At 37.7% G+C, this 23,950-nt stretch overlaps 4 protein-coding genes across 4 annotated transcripts in view; all 4 read left to right on the top strand.

Moving 5' to 3' along the window:
* Positions 1–6,794, top strand: part of LOC103149855 (trypsin-like) — an 8,452-nt gene extending 1,658 nt beyond the window's left edge. The window contains exons 5-8 of the mRNA XM_007569204.2: positions 5,728–5,875; positions 5,968–6,100; positions 6,191–6,445; positions 6,527–6,794. Of these exons, the coding sequence (XP_007569266.1) occupies positions 5,728–5,875; positions 5,968–6,100; positions 6,191–6,445; positions 6,527–6,691 (701 nt within the window). The 3' untranslated portion in view covers positions 6,692–6,794. The remainder of the gene's footprint in view (positions 1–5,727; positions 5,876–5,967; positions 6,101–6,190; positions 6,446–6,526) is intronic.
* A 2,136-nt stretch (positions 6,795–8,930) lies between these two features.
* Positions 8,931–11,456, top strand: LOC103149854 (duodenase-1-like). The gene is made up of 5 exons (XM_016680218.1): positions 8,931–9,008; positions 9,089–9,236; positions 9,335–9,467; positions 10,503–10,760; positions 10,837–11,456. Exons 1-5 carry the CDS (start codon positions 8,951–8,953, stop codon positions 10,999–11,001), a joined length of 762 nt encoding a protein of 253 aa, XP_016535704.1. The 5' UTR covers positions 8,931–8,950; the 3' UTR covers positions 11,002–11,456.
* Positions 11,457–13,194: 1,738 nt separating this feature from the next.
* On the top strand, positions 13,195–15,086 carry LOC107838294 (duodenase-1-like). The gene is made up of 5 exons (XM_016680222.1): positions 13,195–13,511; positions 13,587–13,734; positions 13,819–13,948; positions 14,083–14,343; positions 14,421–15,086. Exons 1-5 carry the CDS (start codon positions 13,454–13,456, stop codon positions 14,583–14,585), a joined length of 762 nt encoding a protein of 253 aa, XP_016535708.1. The 5' UTR covers positions 13,195–13,453; the 3' UTR covers positions 14,586–15,086.
* Positions 15,087–23,672: 8,586 nt separating this feature from the next.
* LOC103149852 (kallikrein-13-like) overlaps positions 23,673–23,950 on the top strand; it is a 3,798-nt gene continuing 3,520 nt past the window's right edge. Inside the window, exons 1-2 of the mRNA XM_007569202.2 lie at positions 23,673–23,750; positions 23,822–23,946. Coding sequence (XP_007569264.1) covers positions 23,693–23,750; positions 23,822–23,946 — 183 coding nt within the window. The 5' untranslated portion in view covers positions 23,673–23,692. The remainder of the gene's footprint in view (positions 23,751–23,821; positions 23,947–23,950) is intronic.

Below are 23,950 nucleotides of genomic sequence, written 5' to 3'. Positions count from 1 at the left end.
ATGAAAAATTACAATAGAAAAACATGAAGTCCTCCTGCAGGGATGTTGTATGCAAACTTGCATGTTTTCTTGTACTAAAGTTGCTAAAACACACATAAAGGATAAAGCTTTACTTTGCTTACAGAACACAGAGAGGTGTTATTCAGTCCCCATCTGTCTCATGTTTGAAACATATGTACCACCTTTGATGAGCGGATATCAACAAATAATAAAAAAAAGTAAACCTCAAAACATGAACATATGTGATATATGTGGCGCTTCATCAGTGGCTGTCATTCATCTACACTTTCACAAGAGGGCATTCCTAAGCTTGTTTTGTCAAATGAATGTCTGAGTTACTGAAATAAAGTTACGCTTAGTGAGGCTGCCAGATCAGACTAAGTCTGCCAAGGATGGAGTAAACTTTTGCCACTGCTACTTTTGTAGTCACTGCAGATACTTAATCTTGTGCTTTTTTTCAGTCTAGTGGCTGTTTCAAAATACAGATGAAGTGATTAGAAAGACGGACACAGGCCGACTGATGCAGACGGACTGATGCAGACGGCAGCCTCTGCCAGTGTCACTTTACCAGAATAACATAAATCCTGTTTTGCTATAAAGCAGTAACAAATCTTAGAGAAGTCTTTCTTGAACATGTGGAATGCTAATAATGTTTATTGCAATACTGGATTCTGTAATCTGAAGATTTTTAGTACAAGTTGATTGAGGATTTCTTCGTTTTTCCTCATAAAAAGATGACAGATTTCAACAACATGTTACAACTGCACAAGTAGTAATAACTAAACAGAATCTATCTTAAAAAAAAAAATCCATCTCTGTAGTTTGCAGATTTCATTTCACAAGGACACAGTTACGATGTTGGAGGAATTACATAACCATCTTATCACTATCTCAGCCCCATGACTGCAAATGCAATTTGAAACTCTTAGTTCCAGAGTTTCATAGGGTTTAAACAGATTTGGCCTGTTTTCTAAAAGTAGGTCATTGCTGAGATCCTTATCTGTTTTCAGAGAAAAGACAGAATGAGTCATAATGGTGCTTCAGAGTTTAGGTGTCAGGTATAGCGTGTTGCAACAATACGTCAGCCAATGACCTCTCTATTGTTCTGGAGAGCTTAAAAAATAGAGCGGTAACCAGAAGCTGCTACTATAGAAATGCCACAAAGTTTGGGCTTTTTCGAGAGAAAATTACATTTCTGAAATATGACCAACTATGGCAATCAGAGACAAAGATAGTAGATGGAAAACATATTTTACCAATAGGCATTAATAAACAGGAGTTATCAAGGTGAAGACAGTCTGGTGGTATTAAAAAAGTATGGGGTTCATAAATTATTGATTAATCCCAATGGGGGAAGTTGAAGTCATTGCAATTTTTCAAGAAGTTGTTGTTCTTAGGGGATGATTGTGGATAGAAAGAATCTACTGCAGTGATCAATACCGCAGCGGTGAAACGTAGACCTCTGACTGAAAACACTTTGCTCAATCTCATGTAAAAGATTTCCAGGGTTGGCTGTGATGTTCATTAATACATGAAGAGTCCTTCTTTGGACAACTAGTATGTTGCATTAGTCCATAAAGTTAAATTGCCAAAAAATGAAACACAGTCAGCAAGAGTGAATTTTTCATTTTAGGCGCATTGAATACACATTTACTCTGATGTAGTTTAATGACAAGTTGCAGATTTTCAAATGAAAAGACAGCCACAAAAGAGATTTACTTTGCCTGTACTAAAATCCATGTTTTCCAATGTGCAGGCCACCGACACATTTGTTACTCAACAGGTCAGCTTCATTGAGAACAAAAGGCAGATCTGAGTGTATCAAATGTTTGGTATAGATTTTTATGGATAAAGTGCATTGATCAAATATCACATTTTCTTTGAAAACCACCCACTGTTCTCTCGATTACTACTTTTAATACTTGTTTTCTTGGATATTACTACATGGTTGTACTCGTTTCTTTCCAGTCGACCTTTCTGTACGTTTTGTGATGTCATTGCAAACAGCGATAATGAATAGAAGATTTTAAAAAAGCTTTAGCAAGTGGTAAAGTTTGAGCTTAGCTAGTGCTAAGGCTTCAAAAATACAAAGTTAATGCAATGCAGCACAATGGTTTTGTTTGGCTTTGATGCAACATCACTGCAAAAAAAAAAAGAAAAAGAAAAGAAAGCTGGACATGTAGGACTATAATTTTATTCAATAGACGTGCAAGAAGTTTTGGAGAGAGAAAACATTCCATGCAAAAGGTAAAAAAAAAAAAAAAAAAGGGCAAAGTAACATAGCGAGTAATGAGTTAAGTTTTCCTGTTATATGTGTTTTTAACCATAACCGCCCACATCCGTTTACCCTACACCACATTTACTCAGACCACAAGTACACAGTGATCACAGAGAGGGTCTGTAATGACGCACGTTAATAATTTATATAACTTTTCAACCCTCTGATAATGCATCAGTATAATGATAAATTGATGAAGACGCTGCAGGACTTAATGCGTCTTCATCTTCTCACACTTCTGTCATTTTCTGACAAAACATTGAAATCTAGTAATTATTCGTCAGAACATCTTTTTTTGCAGCACCAGCAGAGGGACTGAGATCAGTAGCAATTTGAAGTTATGTTTGATATATTCAATATTTTATAACAACTGAAGGTAACATAGTTACTTGATTGTGATGTAAAGTGGCACTACATAGCTGAAAAGTACATAATACCCCTCATTTATGTGGCCATGGCTGCACACTGTAATAAACAGTGAGTTTTATGGAATTACAGTACATAAATGTTTTATAACGTACATCTAGTTCAAATTAAATGACAACGTCTTCATTAATTTGACAATCCTTGTTGAAGATGCACAGCCCTATAAAGATTGACTGTCAATGACGTTCAGTGATTTGAACGTCATTGACAGTCAAATCTATCAATGATGTTACGCTTCTCAATGCAAGCTTGTTTTATTTATTAAAGTCCTCGTCGTGTTTTTCTTGAAAGTGCAACCAAAGAGAGTGCAGCCGACTCCAGCTAGAAAGGGGTCAGGTGAAACTGAAAGACATAGCAGAGTCGTCTTTCTGCTCAGATTTTGTGGGCTATTTAAAGCTGCAGACGTATCTGTATTTTTACACAAAGCAACAACTTCTGTAAAGTTTTAACGAACACATGAACCCGATGAACTTTGTTTTCTTCTGATTCAGGTGGATCTTTAAAAAAGTGGAAATCCGTGTTGTGACTTGCAACACGGAGAAAAACTGTGGCTACTCAAACATGCTTAACATCTAAACAGATGCCATGTATTGGCAGCCATTTTACTTTAAAAAGATTCTCAAGTAAAATAAGAGCTTTACAGCATGGATACATGTTTTATAATGCATGAGTGTTTCTTTTTTCCTTTAATAGAAGATTAAATAAAATGTCTTAAAAGCTCTGCTGGGTTTCATATTGGTGGTTTCTACTAAAACACATAAGGAATTAGATTTATACTTAATAAGAATGGCGATTTTCCAGTTGGTATAATTTTATTTTATGCCATCTTATGGTTGGTATTGAGAAGGTGCTCGAAGTCTAGATTTTAAATGCAAGAACAACAAAATTAGATTCTGTCTCATGTGAAGCAAGTTGCATCATAGAAAATGTGAAAGTTTTACAACTTGAAGCTTGTTATAGTTTCAGTGAACAGAAAACAACCATTTACACTTCCACGACTCCATGTTTCACAGGTGTGTTTTTTGGTGCACTGTGGTTAGATTTGAATAAACCCATATCACTCACTTGGAAAAAAAAAAGTAAGTTGTTCAGAACTTTTGGTTAACCAAGAGATTACCATATGGGTGATTTACATATATAACCAGAGCTCAGAATATTCTACCAGTGATATTTTTTTTTTTTTTCTATTTGCTGGAATTAAGATGCCGGAAGCTTGGTCTATGTGGTTTATGCACTTGGCGATGTAGTTTGAGCATATAGTGAAGTTAATGTATCAAAGAAAATACATATTACATACACTTTTCTCAGTAAATTTACTTCTAATCAGGCTGGACCTGAAATTCTCATAATATGTTGGTAACAACCAAACAATTCTATGCAGAAAAAACACGTTTTTATGTATCCACAGCATTATTGTGGGCATTTTCTAAAATGGAGACTGAAGTGCTATGCCACAATAAATTAGTCCACAAATTAAGGTATGCGTAAAAATAGAACTAACAAGGAAATAAGAATTGAACAGACTTACTGAATTTGAATATTAAGTAAATAAGTCTTTGTCGTAGATTCAGAGTAGGCGTAATCTTGACAGATTTTTTCATAAAAAACTGTTGTGCTTAACTTTTTATGCACTGAGTATGAAAGCATGACATACAAATGAATTATGAATTTATCAGTTAACAAATCAACAGCAGCACTATTAGCTGTCCCTTTTTTACTTTGCTTAGCTCTTTTTGTCAATGCATCACAAAAGAAGATCAGAGAGCTGTGCTAAAATAAGCTTCCTGTCAGATATTGCTTTGCAGTCTGCATGTAAAGATGAACCGATACCAGCGTTCAAGCCGTGGCTGCAGAGCTAAGATGTCATCTTTTGTAGCATTATCCAGACTGATCATGGTGTAAAGACTTGCAAGATGCTTTTTGACAGTGTAAATAATTATTTAAAAAATCTAGCATTGAAGCATTGCTCATCAAACAGAAAAACAGCTATTAGCTAAGCTTTGTGAGCTGCTGGAAGGCATAAAAAGGTCAGTAGTTGGAATACCGAGAAGCTAACAATTAGCATCCTGAATTTAAATTGCTTAAGTGAACAGAAAATGCTCTAATAAAGTGTAGGTAAACTTTCATTTTTATCAGTAGCTGTTAAAAAGCCTTTAATTAACAAAACAGCAGAGATTTCCTAAAACATATTACAAAAGTCTTGCAGGCACGACCTTCATTTAAGTCGTCTTGTGGTCATCAAGAACGCTCATGTCAAGAGCATCATTGAAAAGAGGTGAGCTAAAACACTAATAAAATGTGGCGTTCTTTCACAGCAAAATAAAGATTCAGAATTCTGAGTTTATTCATTTAAAAACATTATTGGACTGTAACTCAGCATCGCCTGGTGTCTATTCTCAAATTACATGGATTGGTATTAAAAAAATAATAATAATCATGATCAGGACATTTTTGACATTTTAACGCAAAAAGCCGGGCCAATAGTGAAGAAGCAGGAAAAAAAAAAAAAGATGGTCAAGCTAGTTCAGACAGGGTGTACAGAGAGAAAGTCTGTGGAGTAAAAATGGTTTGGATTTGGAAATAATCATCTAAAAGTCCAAATACGCAATATCAAAACTAAGTAGAACAAAGCATAAAAGACAGGACAAGAGGCGAATCAACGTGACCAAATGTGAGAAATCCTCAAGACAATTAACTGATTTACATCAGACTGACAGAAGTTCAAATATCACAAAGTACTACACAGTTACAAACTTGTTAGCGTATTCTGAAAGGGGATGTGGTGTAAAGATTGCCTCAGATATGCAAACATTAGGCACAAACTTTTGCATAAAAGCAGCAACTTCACCTTCCAAAAACCTAACGCCTTATTGGCTGACATGATGAAGAGCATGGGTTATTTCCTGCTGCTCAGCATTCTGTCATGTCTCAGACAAGCTGGTAAGAGACTTTGGCTTGACATCTAATCTTAAGATGCTGAATAAAGCCTCATCCTAATCTTTGCCTCTTGAATATTTTCACAGTCTATGGGAATAGGATTATACATGGGAGAAAAGTCCAAGAGGACTCGATGCAGTACATGGTCTCAGTGCAAAGCAATGTAGGTCACGAATGTGGAGGATTCCTGCTCAATGAGGAATATGTGGTCACTGCAGCACACTGTGGTGAAAAGTGAGTTTTCTTTATTCTTCTGTTTGTATTTTCTGCTTGACTGTTGAGCCAAAACTGGTTTTGAAATAAACTTTTAATTACAAAAATTTCAGTCAACTGAAATACGTTCTTCTGGGAGACCACAACCTCAAGAGTTCAAAGATAAAAAAAGTGAGCATCAATTCCACATGCAAGCCCCAGGGGTACGAGGACCCAGGACATGGCAAAGACATCATGATTCTTCGAGTAAGTATGCTGAGCAAAGCACAAATATCTCTGGATTTGCCAAAAAAACAGGTTAAAAAGTCTTAATGTTCCTTTTTTGTGTCTTTTCAGCTGTCTGAGAAAGTTCTTCTAAACAATGGCGTGAAAACAATTCCCCTTCCTTTTTCTGAGAGTTCCTTAAGAGATAATCAAGAATGCTCTGTGGCCGGATGGGGTAAAACTGAGCAAACTGATCATAGTGATGACCTGAGAATGGTGAACGTGGCAATCATAAACCAACAAACCTGCCAGAAGCAATGGGACAATCTCCTTCCTCACAATGTGATCTGTGCTGGTGGACTTGATATAAATAAAGGATTTTGTCAGGTCTGCTTCTTGTATTTTGATCAGAAATAATAGTCTAAACATTGTGATAAATGTCAAACGTTAAATCCTTGATCTTTGCAGGGTGATTCCGGTGGCCCTCTGGTGTGCAATGGAAGAGCTGTTGGTGTTGTGTCATTCAACAGAGGCTTCAACTGTGACTACCCGGATTTACCCAACGTCTACACGGATATTTCTAAATATCTTCATTGGCTCAACAAAGTTGTGAATGAAAAGAAATGTATATAATTCTTTTTTTTTCACTGTCACTGTACATTGAAGCAGAAATTGTGGCAGTTTTGCTAATGTGCCGCTTTAATCTCAAGATGTTGAATAAACTCTTGTCCTAGTATTTGCCTTTTGAATATTTTTAAGTCCATGGGAGTGAGATTGAAAAAAAATGCAGACAAAATAAAAATATTTGCCTGGTGAACCTCCCCACCAAAGACATTTAATCTATTTTTCAAATAAAACAGAGACATGTGCGAATGTCATCACTTTGACAATGCAAGATGCAACAAATAATTACTTTACCTCAGCAAGGAAAATGAAATGGTTAAATTTGCCTGATAAACAAAACAATATTTGTCTAAACTTTAAAACTACAGCTCCATTACGGTGCAATTCATAGTCAACCAGCAGTAAATACACACATACATAGGTACAAATGAATAAACATATTTACATTTACATTATCTTACACCAAGAAGCAAAAAGCACACGTAAAAAAAAAAATAAAAAAAAAACTTTACCGTTTAAGCAAGAGAAGTACGATTAACCGCACTGCTGAGACGACATTATGACTGATGTTAGGCTTTAGAAAGAATGAGCAGTGTGGGTATGTTTTGTGATCAGTAATGAATCATGAGTTCATGACATAGCCTTCCCACCCTGGACCACATTTGTAACCTTTAACAAAATATCACCATTTATCAGTTAAGAATTGAGTAAGTGTTTCTGTTGTGCAGTCTTTGACTGTTCAATGATTTAAAGGCATAGAAAACGCAAGATCAGTGCGAAATGAAATTATATTTTTACCAGTGTAATGTGTCTGTTGCAGTTGACAGGGTAGTTACATAATCTCCTGTACATAATGTCCATTTCTCATGTCATTCCCTCAGTGTTGAACAGATGAATATGTAATTATGATAATTCTCCCAGCGCAGTCAGTGCTGGTGGATATGGCATCTATCACTCAGTAACAGAACCTCGAATCTTTTTCATTGTTTTCATCCAAAAAAATGCAATCAAAATCTTCCAAAATGTTAAAAAGTAAGATGGTGAGAGCAAACAGGAACAGGAACCTGTGCACAATAAGATATGGTAGATGAACAGATTAAGGAAGGTGTGACAGGAAAACAATAATTTCACATTGCTTTTTTGAATCTAAATTTAAATTATATTATGACTTGACTTTCCGATATATTTTTGCATGTGTATAACAAGCTGCAGTTTCTTATCTAAGCTTGATAAAGTTCTGGATAAAAGCTAAGTTGTATGAGTGTGAGAGGGATGGACAATTCAGAGCTGGAGGTCAAATACGGAGTTAAAACTTGTTTTCACGTGGGAACCAGGCTATATTGATACACTGAGTGAAAGAAGAAAAAAAAGCAATGTTTTTCTGTGAAAGATGTCAAATTATTTCCATAAACAAAGTTACTTTCCTGAAGCCAGCAAAAAGAAATGTTTGCTTCTTTTTAGATATATAAAAAAATAAAAAAATCTTTTAAACCACAGTGGGTAATGTATGCACGTTGGAATATTGAAAAGTAGTTCCAGTGACAATATGTACTGTTTTCTGTTTTGTTTGCCTGTCTTATAGACAGACCGGGAGAATCTCTAGAAACAATTAAATGCTTCTGTATGCTGCAATTTTTGGTTAAAAAGTCAACTATAATTTCTAGTGGAGTAGCCAGCAATTGCAGTCACATAAGAATGAATTTTCTTCATAAGTAATCGTTTTCAAGTTGAAGGGGAAAAAAATTGGTGCAGTAAAACTACTTTTGTTAGTACATTGTTTTCAGAAAGTTACTATCTTATAGTAAGTGACTAAATATAGCTATAGCACCACCCACTACTGGCAATGTGTACAACTGAGTGAACAAACTGTATCTGATGAAAATTGTGTTGCATTTCAATGAAAAACTATAGATTTTTAAATAACATCACTTTAACTTGGTGGCATTTATAAACATGTGAACAAGAAAAATGAAAGTACAACCTAAAAGGGATAGGCAATGACATTAAAGCATTGTGATGCTTAAAAATGTGGAGAAGGCTGGCAAGAAACGTTTCTCATGTTCGTAGTACATTGACTTCTGAGTATTCAAAGATTGTAAAAGATAATTCTCGTTGTCGAGCTACAGTGTGCTTTTAAGGGGGATGTGGTAAGATGTGAAGCTAATATAGATTCCCATAGATAATAGCACGTGCAAGGAAAGGAAACTACGATATAAAAAGGTCAGCTTGACAAACTACGACACAGCTAGAACAAGCTTGACTGGCATCATGTTCAGACTGAAGGAAGTCCAGCGTCTCCTGGTGCTGACATTTCTCTGCCAAACAGGTGAGAAGTCCACATATTTTTATCCATAAATAACTAAAGCAGGCCTCTGAACTGGTTTTGTCCTTTATCTTCCTCTTTAGTTCATGGAAGTCACATCATAAATGGGGAAAAGGCTCCTGTAAACTCAATGCAGTACATGGTCTCAGTGCAGAGCAATGGAAAACATGTATGTGGAGGATTTCTGATCAGTGAGGACTTTGTGGTCACTGCTGCTCACTGCAATAATCCGTGAGTCTGACTCCTTGTTCTATTGTTGCATCCCACTAACAGTAGAGTTCATTTGTTGCAAATGTATGTAATAACCTCTTTACTGTTAATACTTTCAGTAAACCCGATCTGGTTGTCCTGGGAAATCATAATATCAAAAGTTCAAATGTAAAAAAAAGAAACATTCAGTACAGCTGCGAATTCCCAACTTTCCAAAATGTTGGACTTGGCAATGACATCATGCTGCTTAAAGTAAGTATGTGTTCATGAAAGGTCCATAACACAAGTTTCAGTATGGTTACTGTGGAGAAACTCATCAGTTATTAATATTGTCACACTTGTGTTAAAAGTGTTTGTCTTACATTTTACTTATGTACAAACGTATTACGATCCAGCATAAATCAGTTGTACTGCACCATAAATATAATCAGCAACAAAATTATTATCGCTAGCAGTTGTAGTAGCAAGCAGCAGCTATATGGAGTTACAGACGAGTATTGATATTTTTTATAATTTTTCCCAAATCCCATATTGACTTTTATATCAACCCACATAAAAGATTGCAGTGATGTCACCTTTATAAATAATGGTAAACAAAAAATAATAATCTAATATGATTACACCATTATAACTAATTTTAACATTTTAGACTAATACGTTATAGACGTACTAAATGTTCTTATGAATATTTAGCATGTGTAAATATTCTGGAGCAAAACAAAGGAGGAAGAGTGCCATTGTAGTGTTTAGAGAAGTTTAACTACTCACACAATTCAATCACCATTTAAACCTTTGCTCTTAGGATCAGGTAGTAGAAGATCAAGGTGTGCAAAAAAATATTTTTAAAGGTTTCATTGGCTCTAGTGGCCTTTATTTGATAGTTAATTGACAGGAAAGTTGGTAATGAGAGAGGGGGGAAAGACATACGGCAAAGGTCACCAGGGCTGGAATCAAACCTGCGACAGCTGCGTCGAGAACTGAGGCCTCCATACATGGGTTGTGTGTAACCCCTGTGTCACCACAGCACACCCAGATGTGCAAATTTTTAATTGTGAAAGTTCAGTCTCCGTTCATCAATTGTGCAGATGTTTTGAAGAAAATTATGACACTCTGAATGTAGAGAGAAGAATTTTGGAGTTCTCTAGATTATTTTAAACATTACACAAGTACATGCTATTTACCAGTATGGAGTTACAGATGAGGAAAATAATTTTAAATTATTTTATTTTTAGTCAAATTATTTAAAAAAATAGCTGCATTAGTATTTGTCTTTTTGTCCATCTTCAGTTGTCTGGGAAAGCTTCACTAAATAACAAGGTGAAAACAATTCCACTTCCAACGTCTTCCAATGCAAACCTTAGAGACGGTCAGATCTGCTCTGTAGCTGGATGGGGTAAAACTGGAACCAGCCATCATATGGTGGATGACCTGAGAGTGGTGAATGTGTCGATCTTAAATCCACAACTCTGTTGGGAGAAATGGGGTGGCCTGCCTTCCAATGTGATCTGTGCTGGTGGATACGACACAGACAAAGGATTTTGTCAGGTAAGTCATGTTACCTTTTACATGCAACAAAATAATTTGGTCAATTCAAAACTAAAGCTTGGTAGTATTATTACAGGGTGATTCCGGTGGTCCACTGGTGTGCAACGGGGTAGCTGTTGGTGTCGTGTCATTCAACAGAGATTTAAACTGCAACTACCCAGATGTACCCAACGTCCACACAGACATATCCAAATATCTTCCGTGGATCAACAACGTTATGAAAACGAAGGAATGTGTGTAGCAAACTTGTTACAGAAGGTCTTCCTGCTCAGAAAGTTGTTCATCTCATTTCATTGCCTTTGTCAACTTCTGGTTTTCTACAGAATTATGAAATAAAGCAAAGCAAAATGAAATTAAATGCTAAAAGTGAGATTTTTTTTATTTCTCAACAGAAACATATAAGTATATATTTAACAAGAGTATTATACTGTTTATATTGTCTATGGAGTCAGTTCTGCCCTGGGACGTCCTCCTCGTGGGACATTCTGGACAAATACACCCAACATCTACACAGAAGTTTCTATATATCATCAGTGGCTCAACTGCGCTGTGAAGGAAAAGAAATGTGGTTGTGCAAATCTTTAGAGTGAAGCATTGTTCCAGCTCATGGCATGTGGGCGGTTAAGTTGTGGCTTCCATTTAGGTCGATGTCATCCTCTTCTGCTCTTCAGCTGAATAAAACAAAACGCTTTCGAATATCGTCAGCTGTTTCTTTCATTTTCAAACACCATAAACAAAATAACTTCTTCACACCGTTAAGGGTGTGCTGTTTCTGTTACTGATTTGAGTCATGGTGGGAGGTACCTGCAACACATACTGCTGAAATCAATGTTATAACTAGGTTGACTCAAGTAAATTCACAATGTTACCTCTGTTCTAAAGAGGGAGGAAAATGGTCCATGATTTTTGTCAAATAGAAATCTGAAATTTCTGGCATCCCAGTGTTAATATGGTACAGTATATTAGATTACAGTAATGTGTGGATTTGCAAGTACACCAATGCAGCCTCTAGGTAAGAGGTGTTCGACGAAGTCCTCATGGACCAGTATCCTGCATTTTTAGATGCTTTCCTGTTGCAGCACACATGAATCTGCCAGAGAAAGTCTGGTAGGAGATTATTTTGGGTGCAAGCTTCCAAATGTACTTTACAATTATTGCTAAGCCATCCTTGTACATGGTTTTACCACATTTTCTTTCAATGCAGATCTCTTTTACCATCCGTGCTGCATTATCCAGAGCTTTTGAGTCTTAAAGCATTTTATATGCTCTTTTGGCAATGGTGTGATTTTAGAAGATACCTTTAAAGACTATTTTACATATTCTTAGCCTTTGGCCTATGATGTTCTAAATAAACGACCAGCAGATTATAGAGAAAAGTCCTGAAAGTCTAAAAGGCTAGAACTGACACATCCATGAAAGTTTCACTACTAGTTTCCAACTGGGAGGGAACATATGTAAAAGAGAGATAACTTTAAGCCCACCTTTCATCTTAAACCAGACAAATTAATAAAGCAAAGAACACACAATTGTTCAGATTCAGATGCTTGTCAGATACACTCCCAGTTGGGCCGTGGTTCCCACTAAATACGTCTTGTATTACCATCTACTTTCCAATGATGTTCTAAATTTTATCATTATGTTGCTCATTGTTTCCTTGGTTTTGTTTTTTCTGTTTTCTCTGCAGGTTTACAGGAAGACTTGAAGATCTTGACTTGTGTTCTCTTTGTGCTTATTTCTCTCCCTAACTCCTTTCCTTTCAAACCCTTCCCTCACATTTCTCCCTTTCTTTCCTCCTTTCTTTTTCATCTGTGTTCTTAAGTCAGTTGTCCTTAAATAAAGTTCTATTTTATTTACCAAGTAGCAAAATCCATAATGCTCCACTTGTGAAAGTAAATCTGTTGACACATTAAAAATCTACTGACACATTAAAAAAAGAATTAACTCGAGATATTTTCATGCAAGATTTCATGAAATTCTGATTAAATAAAATACATTGCTATTTTGGGCTTCATCAATACTAAAAAGGTTAATGAACATTTCCCTTTTATTTTACACATTTTTTGTCTCATCAGTCAAGGTAATTAGTTTGTCCTTTGTTGTTTCTCCAATTTATGTTAGTTTGGTTCATAACATGTTGGTTTAATCAACAAATGCCGGTGAAGAATCATATTGGTTGAGAGAGAATGGACTGATTGGCTTTTTGAATGTATAATTATAACAATTTTTCCATGAGATAAAATAAAATTATGTCAGGTTTGTAATTATTATTTTGTTAGTGGTGAAATAAATGGCACAGATTTACTTACTAATTATGCAGCAGTATGATTTGGTTTGATGGTAGTCTAAACCACAAATGTATTTGTGAGAATCTAAGAAAATGGCTCTGTTTGAAATTTGCAGAGTTCCAAAGAATCAGCTGTGAATTAAAGTGGGAGAAAGGTTCTAAGCAAACCAGCAAAGATGATAATCTCATGAATGTAACAGTTCACAAGAAACTCATTCAGTTTGAGTCAAACTTGACTCAGACTGGTGAGGGCTAAAAAAGATAATACTGGTTGAAAACAGGTTACTTTGACGGATGTGGGTGTAAAAAAAAACAGATTGCTGTAGATAACGACTGCCTGTAAACCAAACAGCTGTATAAAAGGCCCAGATAAACAATCCTTTGACCACAAGTTGGATCTGCTGGCATCATGCACCGTTTGTCTACATTTCTGTTTTTCAATGTTCTAGCATGTCTTGGACAAACTGGTAAGAGAGTAACCCGATTGTCTTTCTCCAACTGTCTCACTGAGCCAATTGCTAATCTTTGCCTGTATTTTTCAGTCCAGGGGAGTTACATCATACATGGGAAAAAAGCCCCAGCCAACTCGATGCAGTATATGGTCTCATTGCAAAACAAATGGGGTCATGTGTGTGGAGGATTTATGGTCAGGGGGGACATTGTGGTCACTGCTGCACACTGTGCTGAAGAGTGAGTTCCTCTTCTACGTCTGTTTCTTATTGATGACCATAAAAATGTCCCCCCTCATAAGAATTTTAACATTTAATTTTTCAGTGAACCTAAGCGTGTTGTTCTGGGAACCCACAAGCTATCGGAGAATTACATGAGCCTGAATATTGAATACTTCTGCAAATTCCCGACTTATAAATCCGTTGGATTTGGTGCTGACATCATGCTCCTTAAAGTAAGTATATACCAATACAAGCAACATGCAATGTGACATTTGGTGCACACCTATTAATGTGTATTTTATTGATTTAATGTGGAGGTAGTTTTATAAAGATCTAAGTTAGTATTTGTCTTTTTGTGCATCTTTAGTTGTCCAAAGAAGTTCCGCTAAATAACAGGGTGAAAATAATTCCACTTCCAACGTCTTCCAAAGCAAACCTTAGAGATGGTCAGATCTGCTCTGTAGCTGGATGGGGTCAAACTGGAACCAACTTTCCTATGGTGGATGACCTGAGAGTGGTGAATGTGTCGATCTTAAATCCACAACTCTGTCGGGAGATATGGGGGTCTTCCTTTCCTTCAAATGTGATCTGTGCTGGTGGATACGACACAGACAAAGGATTTTGTCAGGTAAGTCATGTTGACCTTTTACATGCAACAAAATAATTTGGTCAATTCAAAACTAAAGCTTGGTAGTATTATTACAGGGTGATTCTGGTGGTCCACTGGTGTGTGACGGGGTAGCTGTGGGTGTCGTGTCATTCAACAGAAATTTCAACTGCAAATACCCAGATGTACCCAACGTCTACACAGACATATCCAAATATCTTCCGTGGATCAACAACGTTATGAATACAAAGAAATGTGTGTAGTAAACTTGTTGCAGAAGGTCTTCCTGCTCAGAAAGTTGTTCATTTCATTCCATTGCCTCTGTCAGCTTTTGGCATTCAACCAATTTGTTAAATAAAGCAAAATGCAATCAAAATGCACCCTCTTTTTTATTTATCAAAAGAAATGTATATATGTATTGAGAGAAATATACATAGTATTTATAGTCAGGTCCTCTTCTTTGTGCTTCTCATGAATGGAAGAGGTCCTCATCTCTTAAGGGTTTGTTCAACCAGTCTACAGAGGAAACTCATATCAGATGGTTATATTCAGGACCTCCTTCCTTTGGTCATGACTCCTCTCTCATACCTGTGGACTACATGTTCCAGTACAGCTCTGTTGAAACCCACTAAAATGTTTGGATCATTTTGCAGAAACGTACGGACCTACCTAGTGCTTAAACAGTGTGCAAAATTTCTATATTGTAAATAACTTTCCTTCTTTTTTTCCCCAAGTATTTCAAAAATATGTAATTTTTAAAATATTTTATTGGCTCTAGTGTCCTTCATTTGAGAGTGGTCAGATAGGAAAGCAGGTAATGAGAGAGAAGGAAGACATGCATCAAAGGTCATTGGTCATGCTCAATGTGGCCCCAGTCCTCATTGAGGCCCCAATGAGGACTACCTATGGCTAACTAAGCCATAGGTAGTTAGCCATAACTACCTATGTGACCATAATACCTATGGCCATAACTACCTATGTGACCCATAGGTAGTTATATCTAATTACCTATGGGTCACACAGTCTATCCCTACACTTGCCTCAGAATTGAAACTGTATTCCACAATGTGGTGCTTTACGTAGGGGACTAAACAGCATTTTTCTCATCTGGCACATAGAGAATAGTCTGATCAGGAACAGTGCAGAGGGGGAAATGAGATGGATGTGATAGAAACCAAAGCTAAGGAGACATTTTTTTTATTGATTAAATTAATTATCAGCTTGTCAGCTTCTGGTATTCAACAGAATTATGAAATAAAGCAAAATGCAATCAAATGCTAAAAGTGGTGATTTTTTTTATATATATATATATTATTTCTATTTAAATGCCTGTTCCATGTTTTATGTGGCGATTGTAGGTTATTACCCATAGTACCCAGTAGGAGCGTTGTAGTTTGGTTCATGTTGAGTTAGTGCCTTCATTTAAACTGTAAAATAAGAGGAAGTGTTGCTAGCCTCTTGTCAGTCAGCACTTTGGGCTGAAATATCCCACGGACAAGAGGAAGAGGATATTCTTCATCTTAATGATTCTGGACTGTAGCACATTCTTCAGAACCAAGTAAACAGGCTAAAGGTAGCACAGCACTGACTTTACCGCCATAAATTTGCAGCCCTTGGACAGCGGAGTGAGGTATATGTTTAGAGCTCTATAAGTTTAAGTTAGTGTTATTATTATTATAATGTATTCATGTTTTGTGTCAAACAAAAGCACTTAAGCAAAATGTATTTTCTTTTCTTTTAGTTTTCCCGGTGTATTTGAACCACGGTGTATTCAGTGCACTTCAACAACTTGGTTTTGAAAGAAGTAAATACGAATCTACTGCACCCGTCGAAGCTCTCCGTGTTTTCTTGGGTCTGGGGGACTGCCACGTACTATATATATGGTTTATGGAGTCAGTTCTGAGTCTGCCCCGGGACATCCTCCTCGAGGGACATGCTGGAAATCCTTTTCCGTTTTTTTGCTTCTTTAAAAAAAGAATCTTGATTTGAACTAAATCATTCTTAAGATATGCTGGGAATAAAAAGAAAAGAAAAAAAAAACAAGAAAAAACCCCAACTAATTCTCTCCTAAAACTGCGTGTTTCCTAATGCAAAATCCATACTTTCTTTGAAATGATCATATGTCTCCAGCATTGGTAGTTTCAGGGGGTGGATGCAGGTGTTAGCCATAGGTAGTTGCCGACTTGGATGGATGGACTGCTCATGCAAAAACTCAATTGAAGGCTGGGGAGAAAACCCAGCCGGAGGAATGATAGTTGCACCTGTTGCAAAGGCAAGTATTTTGCCAAGTTTGGACGGTCCTCCTTCTTCGACATCTTGAAGGTAATCTCTCCAAAATGTAACTGTGCGTTCCTCTGCTCTTCTCTTGTTGCTTCCCACAGCAGACAGACGGATGTTGAAAAGTTGTTCCATTATTTCAGCAGGGAGAAGGGGGGTTATTCGTGACACATAAAGGGTTTAAAAGTTTCTGGGTTCATTGTGATTGCATCCAGTACCCCAAGAGTTTCCAGTCCATTCCTAAATCTTTCAAATGCTCCCGTCACTATAGACCACCTGAAACATGAGAATATTCTGAACCAGGAGATGTTTGTTTTTGACCCTCTTGAGTTGCCTGAGATATTCAGAATTTGCAAGATGGTCATGCAGTGGTTCAGTGGCATTTATCAGCTCTTTGACAGATATGCACTCTGACACCTTTTGAACCTTGTCATAGAGATCGTTATCAGCACTATCACTTAATGCAGGCTTCACAGCAGAGGCACCACCTCCGAGTTGAGAATACAAAGCTGATGAAACGAATCCTGGTAGAGGACCCCTGTTTACCAAACTTGCAGCAATAAAATATTGATCCCCTCAGAGAGCTGAACTGTCAAGAGCTGACTTCAGGTTTCCATCTCGCCTTCAAACATTGGTGACTATGCTTTGGCTTCCATTAACAAAGGTAAAAATACTCTTTATGGACCACCAAGGTCCACAGCCTCTTCAATCCTAAATCGTCAAAAAACTTGATGGACATCTGGTACCTGGGATTGTAGGACAGTCGTATGAAACCTCACAGTGCTCCATCCAGTACTGATGACTTGTTGATATTAATTTGACATGTTTGGCTAGTATCAAACTGAGATGCAAGTTTAAGACGAACCTCCTTCGCAGATTTTGGGTTTGGCTCGTCAGAAACCACCTCACTCTGAAGACTGGCCTTTATGGCCATCCAAATCTGGAAGTGATCCAGTTGTCTCTGGATTGGAAGCATACATTAGCTCCGACCTATTTAGGACAGCAAGAAAGTTCCTAGCAATGCTAATAGAAAAGCACATTACAGCAACATGAACTGAATTAGCACTATTAAAATATTAAAACATGTGCTCATAAAAAAATGAGTTCAATTAAAAACAGACAACAGTAATAATACAAAACCTTACAATATTGTATTGGCTTTGATCAGGTAGGATTTTAGCCACTTTTTGGTTAATTTATTGAGTTACATGCTAACGGAGCAATCACTCACCGATGCTACACTACGCTACATGGGATTTCCGGCCTTCAGCCACTCACAACAGAAGGTTTATGGGATTTAATAAAAGCGGGTTTACTATTTTTGAAATATTTTGCAAAGCTGTTTTAGTATTATTTTACTTACCGATTTCAAGATTCTTCATCGAATTTTACAAGATCTTCCGGGATATAAGCGGGAGCAACCGTCAGCTCTGACCCCTCACGCTGTCTGATGAAAAATCTCACCGCTGCAGTGAAAGGGGCGGGACAATCAATCTTATTGGCTGATGTGAATTCAGACTGCGCAAGCTATTGGTTGTTTAAGCCATCATTAAAAACGATCACTAAAGGCGTATTGCATAGTTTTTACAGCTTTTAGCACTTTTTACATATATTTTTGAAGTTATTTTTTAACTCTATTACTTTCTAAATCTTATTGTAGAATAAGACATGAAATATATTTACTTATTCTTTTTAATCTCATTGTAGAATACAATATTAAATCAATACAATATTTATTCATTCTCACTTGTGTTTTGAACACTTGGTTACAAACGACATCTGTAAACACAAAACAAAGAGAAGTGAAAATGAATACATTATAAGTGCCTCGGAGATGAATAAGTCATGGGACTGCAGAACAGACATTTCTGAGATTAAGGAGGCCTTTAAGGACATATTTCCTGAGGAGACAAGTGCTGAACTTTTGATGCCACATAGCTACAATCTTGTGCAACCAAGGTTGCGGGACAGCCAAGAACTCAATGGCTTCATGATTCACAAGCTATTCAAGGGAAAGTCAATGTGCTTTAGACCATCAGTCCTTCCTCCATCAGACCTTCCTCTTGCGCTTGACCACACAGTCTCCGAGGAAAGCTCTATGGAGTTGGACGCCCCATTAGCTTCCAGTCATCATAGCACTACCATTCCTAGTCAGACAAGTTATGACATGAACTTATCGTAACAGCGAGAGGAAACCAGAATTCATTGATACAGGATTCAAATTACCTACCAACCAGAAGGCCTAGGATTATCCAATCCTCAACAATACCACCAGAGTCCACTGATAGCCGCCCAACCAGAGACTATTGATAGTATGTCCACAGTGAACCAAACATGTGACTCTTGTGACAAACTATGCCACCTACAGTTCATTAATGAGCTCCATCTCTGACCTGTCTTCAGACGAGGAAAAATTAAATCTGGCGAGCCCAGCCCAAAGGATCGAATGAATGGTCACCAACAGTGAAACATTGAAACCTACATTTGACAGACACTTTGAAAGGATTAAAAATATTGGGTTATTTTATTTTTCAAAAGCGTTCAAATTTTGTTTATTTGTAAACCTAGATCCACAATATTCCCTATATTAAATTCTGCTCTTTCCTCATAGACACTATGTGCTTTCTTCTGTTATTGCTCACACTTAGGCTCCCACAAATTCATGATCTTCTGATCAGGCCCAACATCCCTTTTAAGTGTGTAGTGTTGGTATTAGTCATTGAAATAACTTAACTTACCTGCCATCTACTAACTATCAAGGGTATTTGAAGTAACCTTTCTTGTGGGTGTTACGGCGCTGGGCCTTGTGGGCCTGGGTTGCAGGTCTTGTTGTCTGTCTTTGTGCTCCTCCCCTTTACAGGTGCTGCTGATTTGCTAATTTGGAGCGCAGAGTACTTGAACCTGGCTGTCTCCGTCTTCTGGATCGCCTTCAGCGTCCACTTGACACTTATGGTGTTTGTTGCCAGGCCTCAGCTTCCCTCCTTTTTGCACATTTGCGTTTGTCTTTGTTTTTGCACTTCAACACTTCCATATGCACTCATACAACACATCCAAGCATTTGCATTACACCACTGATACTGATATCCACAATCCATTGTTTTTGTTAAATACAGGTCCGTCTCAAAAAATTTGCATATTGTGATAAATTCATTATTTTCCATAATGTAATGATAAAAATTAAACTGTCATATATTTTTGATTCATTGCACATCACCTGAAATATTTCAGGTCTTTTATTGTTTTAATACTGATGATTTTGGCATACAGCTCATGAAAACCCAAAATCCCTGTCTCAAAAAATTAGCATATTTCATCCAACCAATAAAATAAGTGTTTTAATACCAAAAAAGTTAACCTTCAAATAATTATGTTCAGTTATGCACTCAATACTTGTTCAGGAATCCCTTTGCAACCTTCAATGCGGCATGGCATGGAGGCAATCAGCCTGTGGCACTGCTGAGGTGTTATGGAGGCCCAGGATGCTTCGATGGCGGCCTTAAGCTCATCCAGAGTGTTGGGTCTTGCATCTCTCAACTTTCTCTTCACAATATCCCACAGATTCTCCATGGGGTTCAGGTCAGGAGAGTTGGCAGGCCAATTGAGCACAGTAATACCATGGTCAGTAATACCAGTGGTTTTGGCACTGTGAGCAGGTGCCAGGTTGTGCTGAAAAATGAAATCTTCATCTCCAGAAAGCTTTTCAGCAGATGGAAGCATGAAGTGCTCCAAAATCTCCTGATAGCTGCTGCATTGACCCTGCCCTTGATAAAACACAGTGGACCAACACCAGCAGCTGACATGGCTCCGCAGACCATCACCGACTGTGGGTACTTGACACTGGACTACTGGCATTTCCTTCTCCCCAGTCTTCCTCCAGACTCTGGCACCTTGATTTCCGAATGACATGCAAAATTAGCTTTCATCCGAAAAAAGTACCTTGGACCACTGAGCAACAGTCCAGTGCTGCTTCTCTGTAGCCCAGGTCAGGCGCTTCTGCCGCCGTTTCTGGTTCAAAAGTGGCTTGATTTTTGACCTGGGGAATGCAGCATCTGTAACCCCTTTCCTGCACACGCCTGTGCACAGTGGCTCTGGATGTTTCTACTCCAGACTCAGTCCACTGCTTCCCCCAAGGTCTGGAATCGGCCTTTCTCCACAATCTTCCTCAGGGTCCGGTCACCTCTTCTCGTTGTGTAGCGTTTTCTGCCTCCTTTTTTCCTTCCTACTGACTTCCCACTGAGGTGCCTTGATATAACACTCTGCAAACAGCCGATTCGTTCAGAAATTTCTTTGTGTCTTATCCTCTTGCTTGAGAGTGTCAATGATAGCCTTCTGGACAGCAGTCAGGTCAGCAGTCTGACCCATGATTGCGGTTTTGAGTAATGAACCAGGCTGGGAGTTTTTAAAAGCCTCAGGAATCTTTTGCAGGTGTTTAGAGCTACTTCGTTGATTCAGATGATTAGGTTAATTGCTCCTTCAGAGAACCTTTTCATGATATGCTAATTTTTTGAGACAGGGATTTTGGGTTTTCATGAGCTGTTTGCCAAAATCATCAGTATTAAAACAATAAAAGACCTGAAATATTTCAGTTGGTGTGCAATGAATCTGAAACAGGGGTCACCAACTCCGGTCCTCGAGGGCTACCATCCTGTAACTTTTAGATGCGTCTCTGCTCAAACACACCTGGATCAAATAAACTGCTCGTTTCCAGCCTATTGCAGAGAGGAATGAATGCTGGTGAGGGAATTCAGACATTTTGGAGCAGAGGTGAATCTAAAAGTTGCAGGATGGTAGCCCTTGAGGACTGGAGTTGGTGACCCCTGATTTAAAATATATGACAGTTTAATTTTTATCATTACATTATGGAAAATAATGAACTTTATCACAATATGCTAATTTTTTGAGAAGGACCTGTATTCATTTTTATACACTTTAACCCCTGCATGGTCTCCCGTTTTGTTATGACCTTGAGCCAGTCGTAACAGTGGGTTACATGTTCCATGTGGATTTTGGTAAAAGTATGACATCTTTGTTAAAAGTAGGATGACTTATGATTGTGGGCCTCTTTCTCGATTTTGAGGTCCATATTCCAAAATGTTGCTCGTTTTGAAACGTTGACCACTGTTTGTGGCTTTTGGGTGCTGGTTAGCTTTGGCTGTGCTGCTGCTGTCAGCAGGCCCAGGAGGAATCCTGATCAGATGCCTAAATCACCTCAACTGGCTCCTTTTGATAGAAAACTGAAGGTCCTCTACTTTGAGCATCCGACAGATGAAAGAGCACCTCATATGTTCAAGGTTTAGTCCAACCATTCTACAGAGAAACTTATATCAGGACCTCCTTCCTACGACCATGAGCCTTCCTTCTTAACTACAGATATACTCAGACCCCTTTACGATTACTTGAACCAGTAGTCTTACATCATGCTTGCCTGATTACATTACAGCTGATCCCCACTAAAGTTTTTTGATCATATTACAGAAATATATGTACCTACCTGGTTTGTAAACAGTAAGTGTAATTTTGTTCTGTTTGTAAATAACTTTGTTTCTTTTGATTTTGTCCAACAATTTCAAAAATGTTTAATTTAAACTTTATTCCACAACAACCTAACATCTAGCACAGTGAGAGGCATAGTGCAGAGCAGGTTGTAGTGCATTAGAGTTCTCTGGATGTGATAGAAACCAAAACTAAAAGGTCCCTTTTTATGAAATGAGGTAATTTGAGGGATTTTTCAGCATCCGTGGAATATAGACAATGTTTTGCATACATTTGTGATGAAAATGCAGCTTATGTCTCTGGTCCTTTATTCCTCTTATAAAGGAGCGAGTTATTTTCTAGGACTTGTCTTCTGGGTCACAAGAAGCTATTTTAAAGATGGCTCAGATTGTGAGCCATCTTTAAAATTTAAACTGACATACATTGTTTTGAGACAGGAGGTTAACTTATGGGTTTGTTACCCTGCATCATCCTTATACTATTGTTGAATGAGAACACAGGCAGAGGAATGAACAGCAATCAGACAGAAAACAGCTTCAATCTGATTTTATCAACAAACTAGTATCTCCTTTAAATTTGTGGTGACAAATTTAAAGGAGATAAATTTGTCACCACAATGTCCCTTAATAGACCAGATATGTGATTGTGATTTCCACTCAGCATATAAAAGATACAAACATGAGATGGATTGATGTGACATCTTGAAGTATTTCAACCATTTAGGGTTTCCCAACCCTGGTCCTCCAGGCACACTGTCCTACATGTTTAGAGGTTTCCCAGCTCTAATGTGCCTAATTCAACTGATTGCAGTTCATCAAATTCCTGTTAATTAGTCATCGATTGAAATCAGCTGGACTGAAGCAAGGAAATACCTAAAACATACAGGGCAGTGTGCCTTGAGGACCAGGGTTGGGAAACAGTGGGAAAATCCAGCAAAAAGTTTACCGAGAAGGCAGGATATATCCTCATTACTACACTGCCACCTGTTGGTGACTCTAAGGGAGTACTTGACTATACATCTTTTTTTCAAATTGTTGTCCTTACACTATTGATGCTTAACAAGTGCTGGACACATATTCCAAGGCCAAAAATACACAAAGCACTAACAAGAGGTTCACTGTGGTGAGATGAGACCTTTAGATGTATCTGTTGTCCAGTTCCCGCATAAGCAAAAGCAAATGAATGACTACAAAAATGAACAAATCCTATTTATAAAAAGCTGAAAACCAATTTAGCAAAAAGCTGGAATGTAAAATAGAAAAGCAGTGATATGTGGAGGCATATTAGTGCAAAAACTTGCTAAAGAGATCATAAATACCAAAAAGCTGAATGCTTTGTTAATACAGACGTAAAACTAAAAGATCATTTGAAATGTTAAGTGGCATGAAGACTGAGTTATCTAAGTTTCCAACCAATAGAGTTTTAGTCAGAAGAACTGACTAAAACTCTTATCTGAAACATCAAGATGGGGGCCTATAGGTCGGCCAATGTGGTAAAAAAATTATCTAGATTTTAGATAATGAGTCTAGCTAGTGGAGCAATATGCTATAAAAACCTCAGCCTAATTTTCTCACAAGCACAACCCATAAGTGGTGGCACCATGCACGGCATGGGTACATTGCTGCTTTTCCACATTGTGACATCTCTTGGACAAAATGGTAAGAAATCTTCTGACTTTTACTCTCTAACTAAAATATATCTAGACTGATTTCTGAATCCATTATTGTAGTCCATGGGAGTGACATCATACATGGGGAAAAGGCACCTGAGAACTCAATGCAGTACATGGTCTCACTGCAAAACAAAACGGGTCATCATGTGTGTGGAGGATTTCTGGTGAGCGAGGACTTTGTGGTCA

Source organism: Poecilia formosa, unplaced genomic scaffold, assembly GCF_000485575.1.
Source record: "Poecilia formosa unplaced genomic scaffold, Poecilia_formosa-5.1.2 Scaffold237, whole genome shotgun sequence".
In the NCBI taxonomy this organism is placed as follows: domain Eukaryota; kingdom Metazoa; phylum Chordata; class Actinopteri; order Cyprinodontiformes; family Poeciliidae; genus Poecilia; species Poecilia formosa.
This window is presented reverse-complemented; position numbering and strand designations above follow the sequence as displayed.

Bases quoted from the DNA above. Each gene is read 5' to 3' on its own strand.
- LOC103149854 (XM_016680218.1), top strand. From the start codon at position 8,951: ATGTTCAGACTGAAGGAAGTCCAGCGTCTCCTGGTGCTGACATTTCTC. The intron at 9,237-9,334 runs GTGAGTCTGACT...TAATACTTTCAG, and splicing joins GCTGCTCACTGCAATAATCC to TAAACCCGATCTGGTTGTCC. The intron at 9,468-10,502 runs GTAAGTATGTGT...GTCCATCTTCAG, and splicing joins ATGACATCATGCTGCTTAAA to TTGTCTGGGAAAGCTTCACT.
- LOC107838294 (XM_016680222.1), top strand. From the start codon at position 13,454: ATGCACCGTTTGTCTACATTTCTGTTTTTCAATGTTCTAGCATGTCTT. The intron at 13,735-13,818 runs GTGAGTTCCTCT...TTAATTTTTCAG, and splicing joins GCTGCACACTGTGCTGAAGA to TGAACCTAAGCGTGTTGTTC. The intron at 14,344-14,420 runs GTAAGTCATGTT...GTATTATTACAG, and splicing joins CAGACAAAGGATTTTGTCAG to GGTGATTCTGGTGGTCCACT.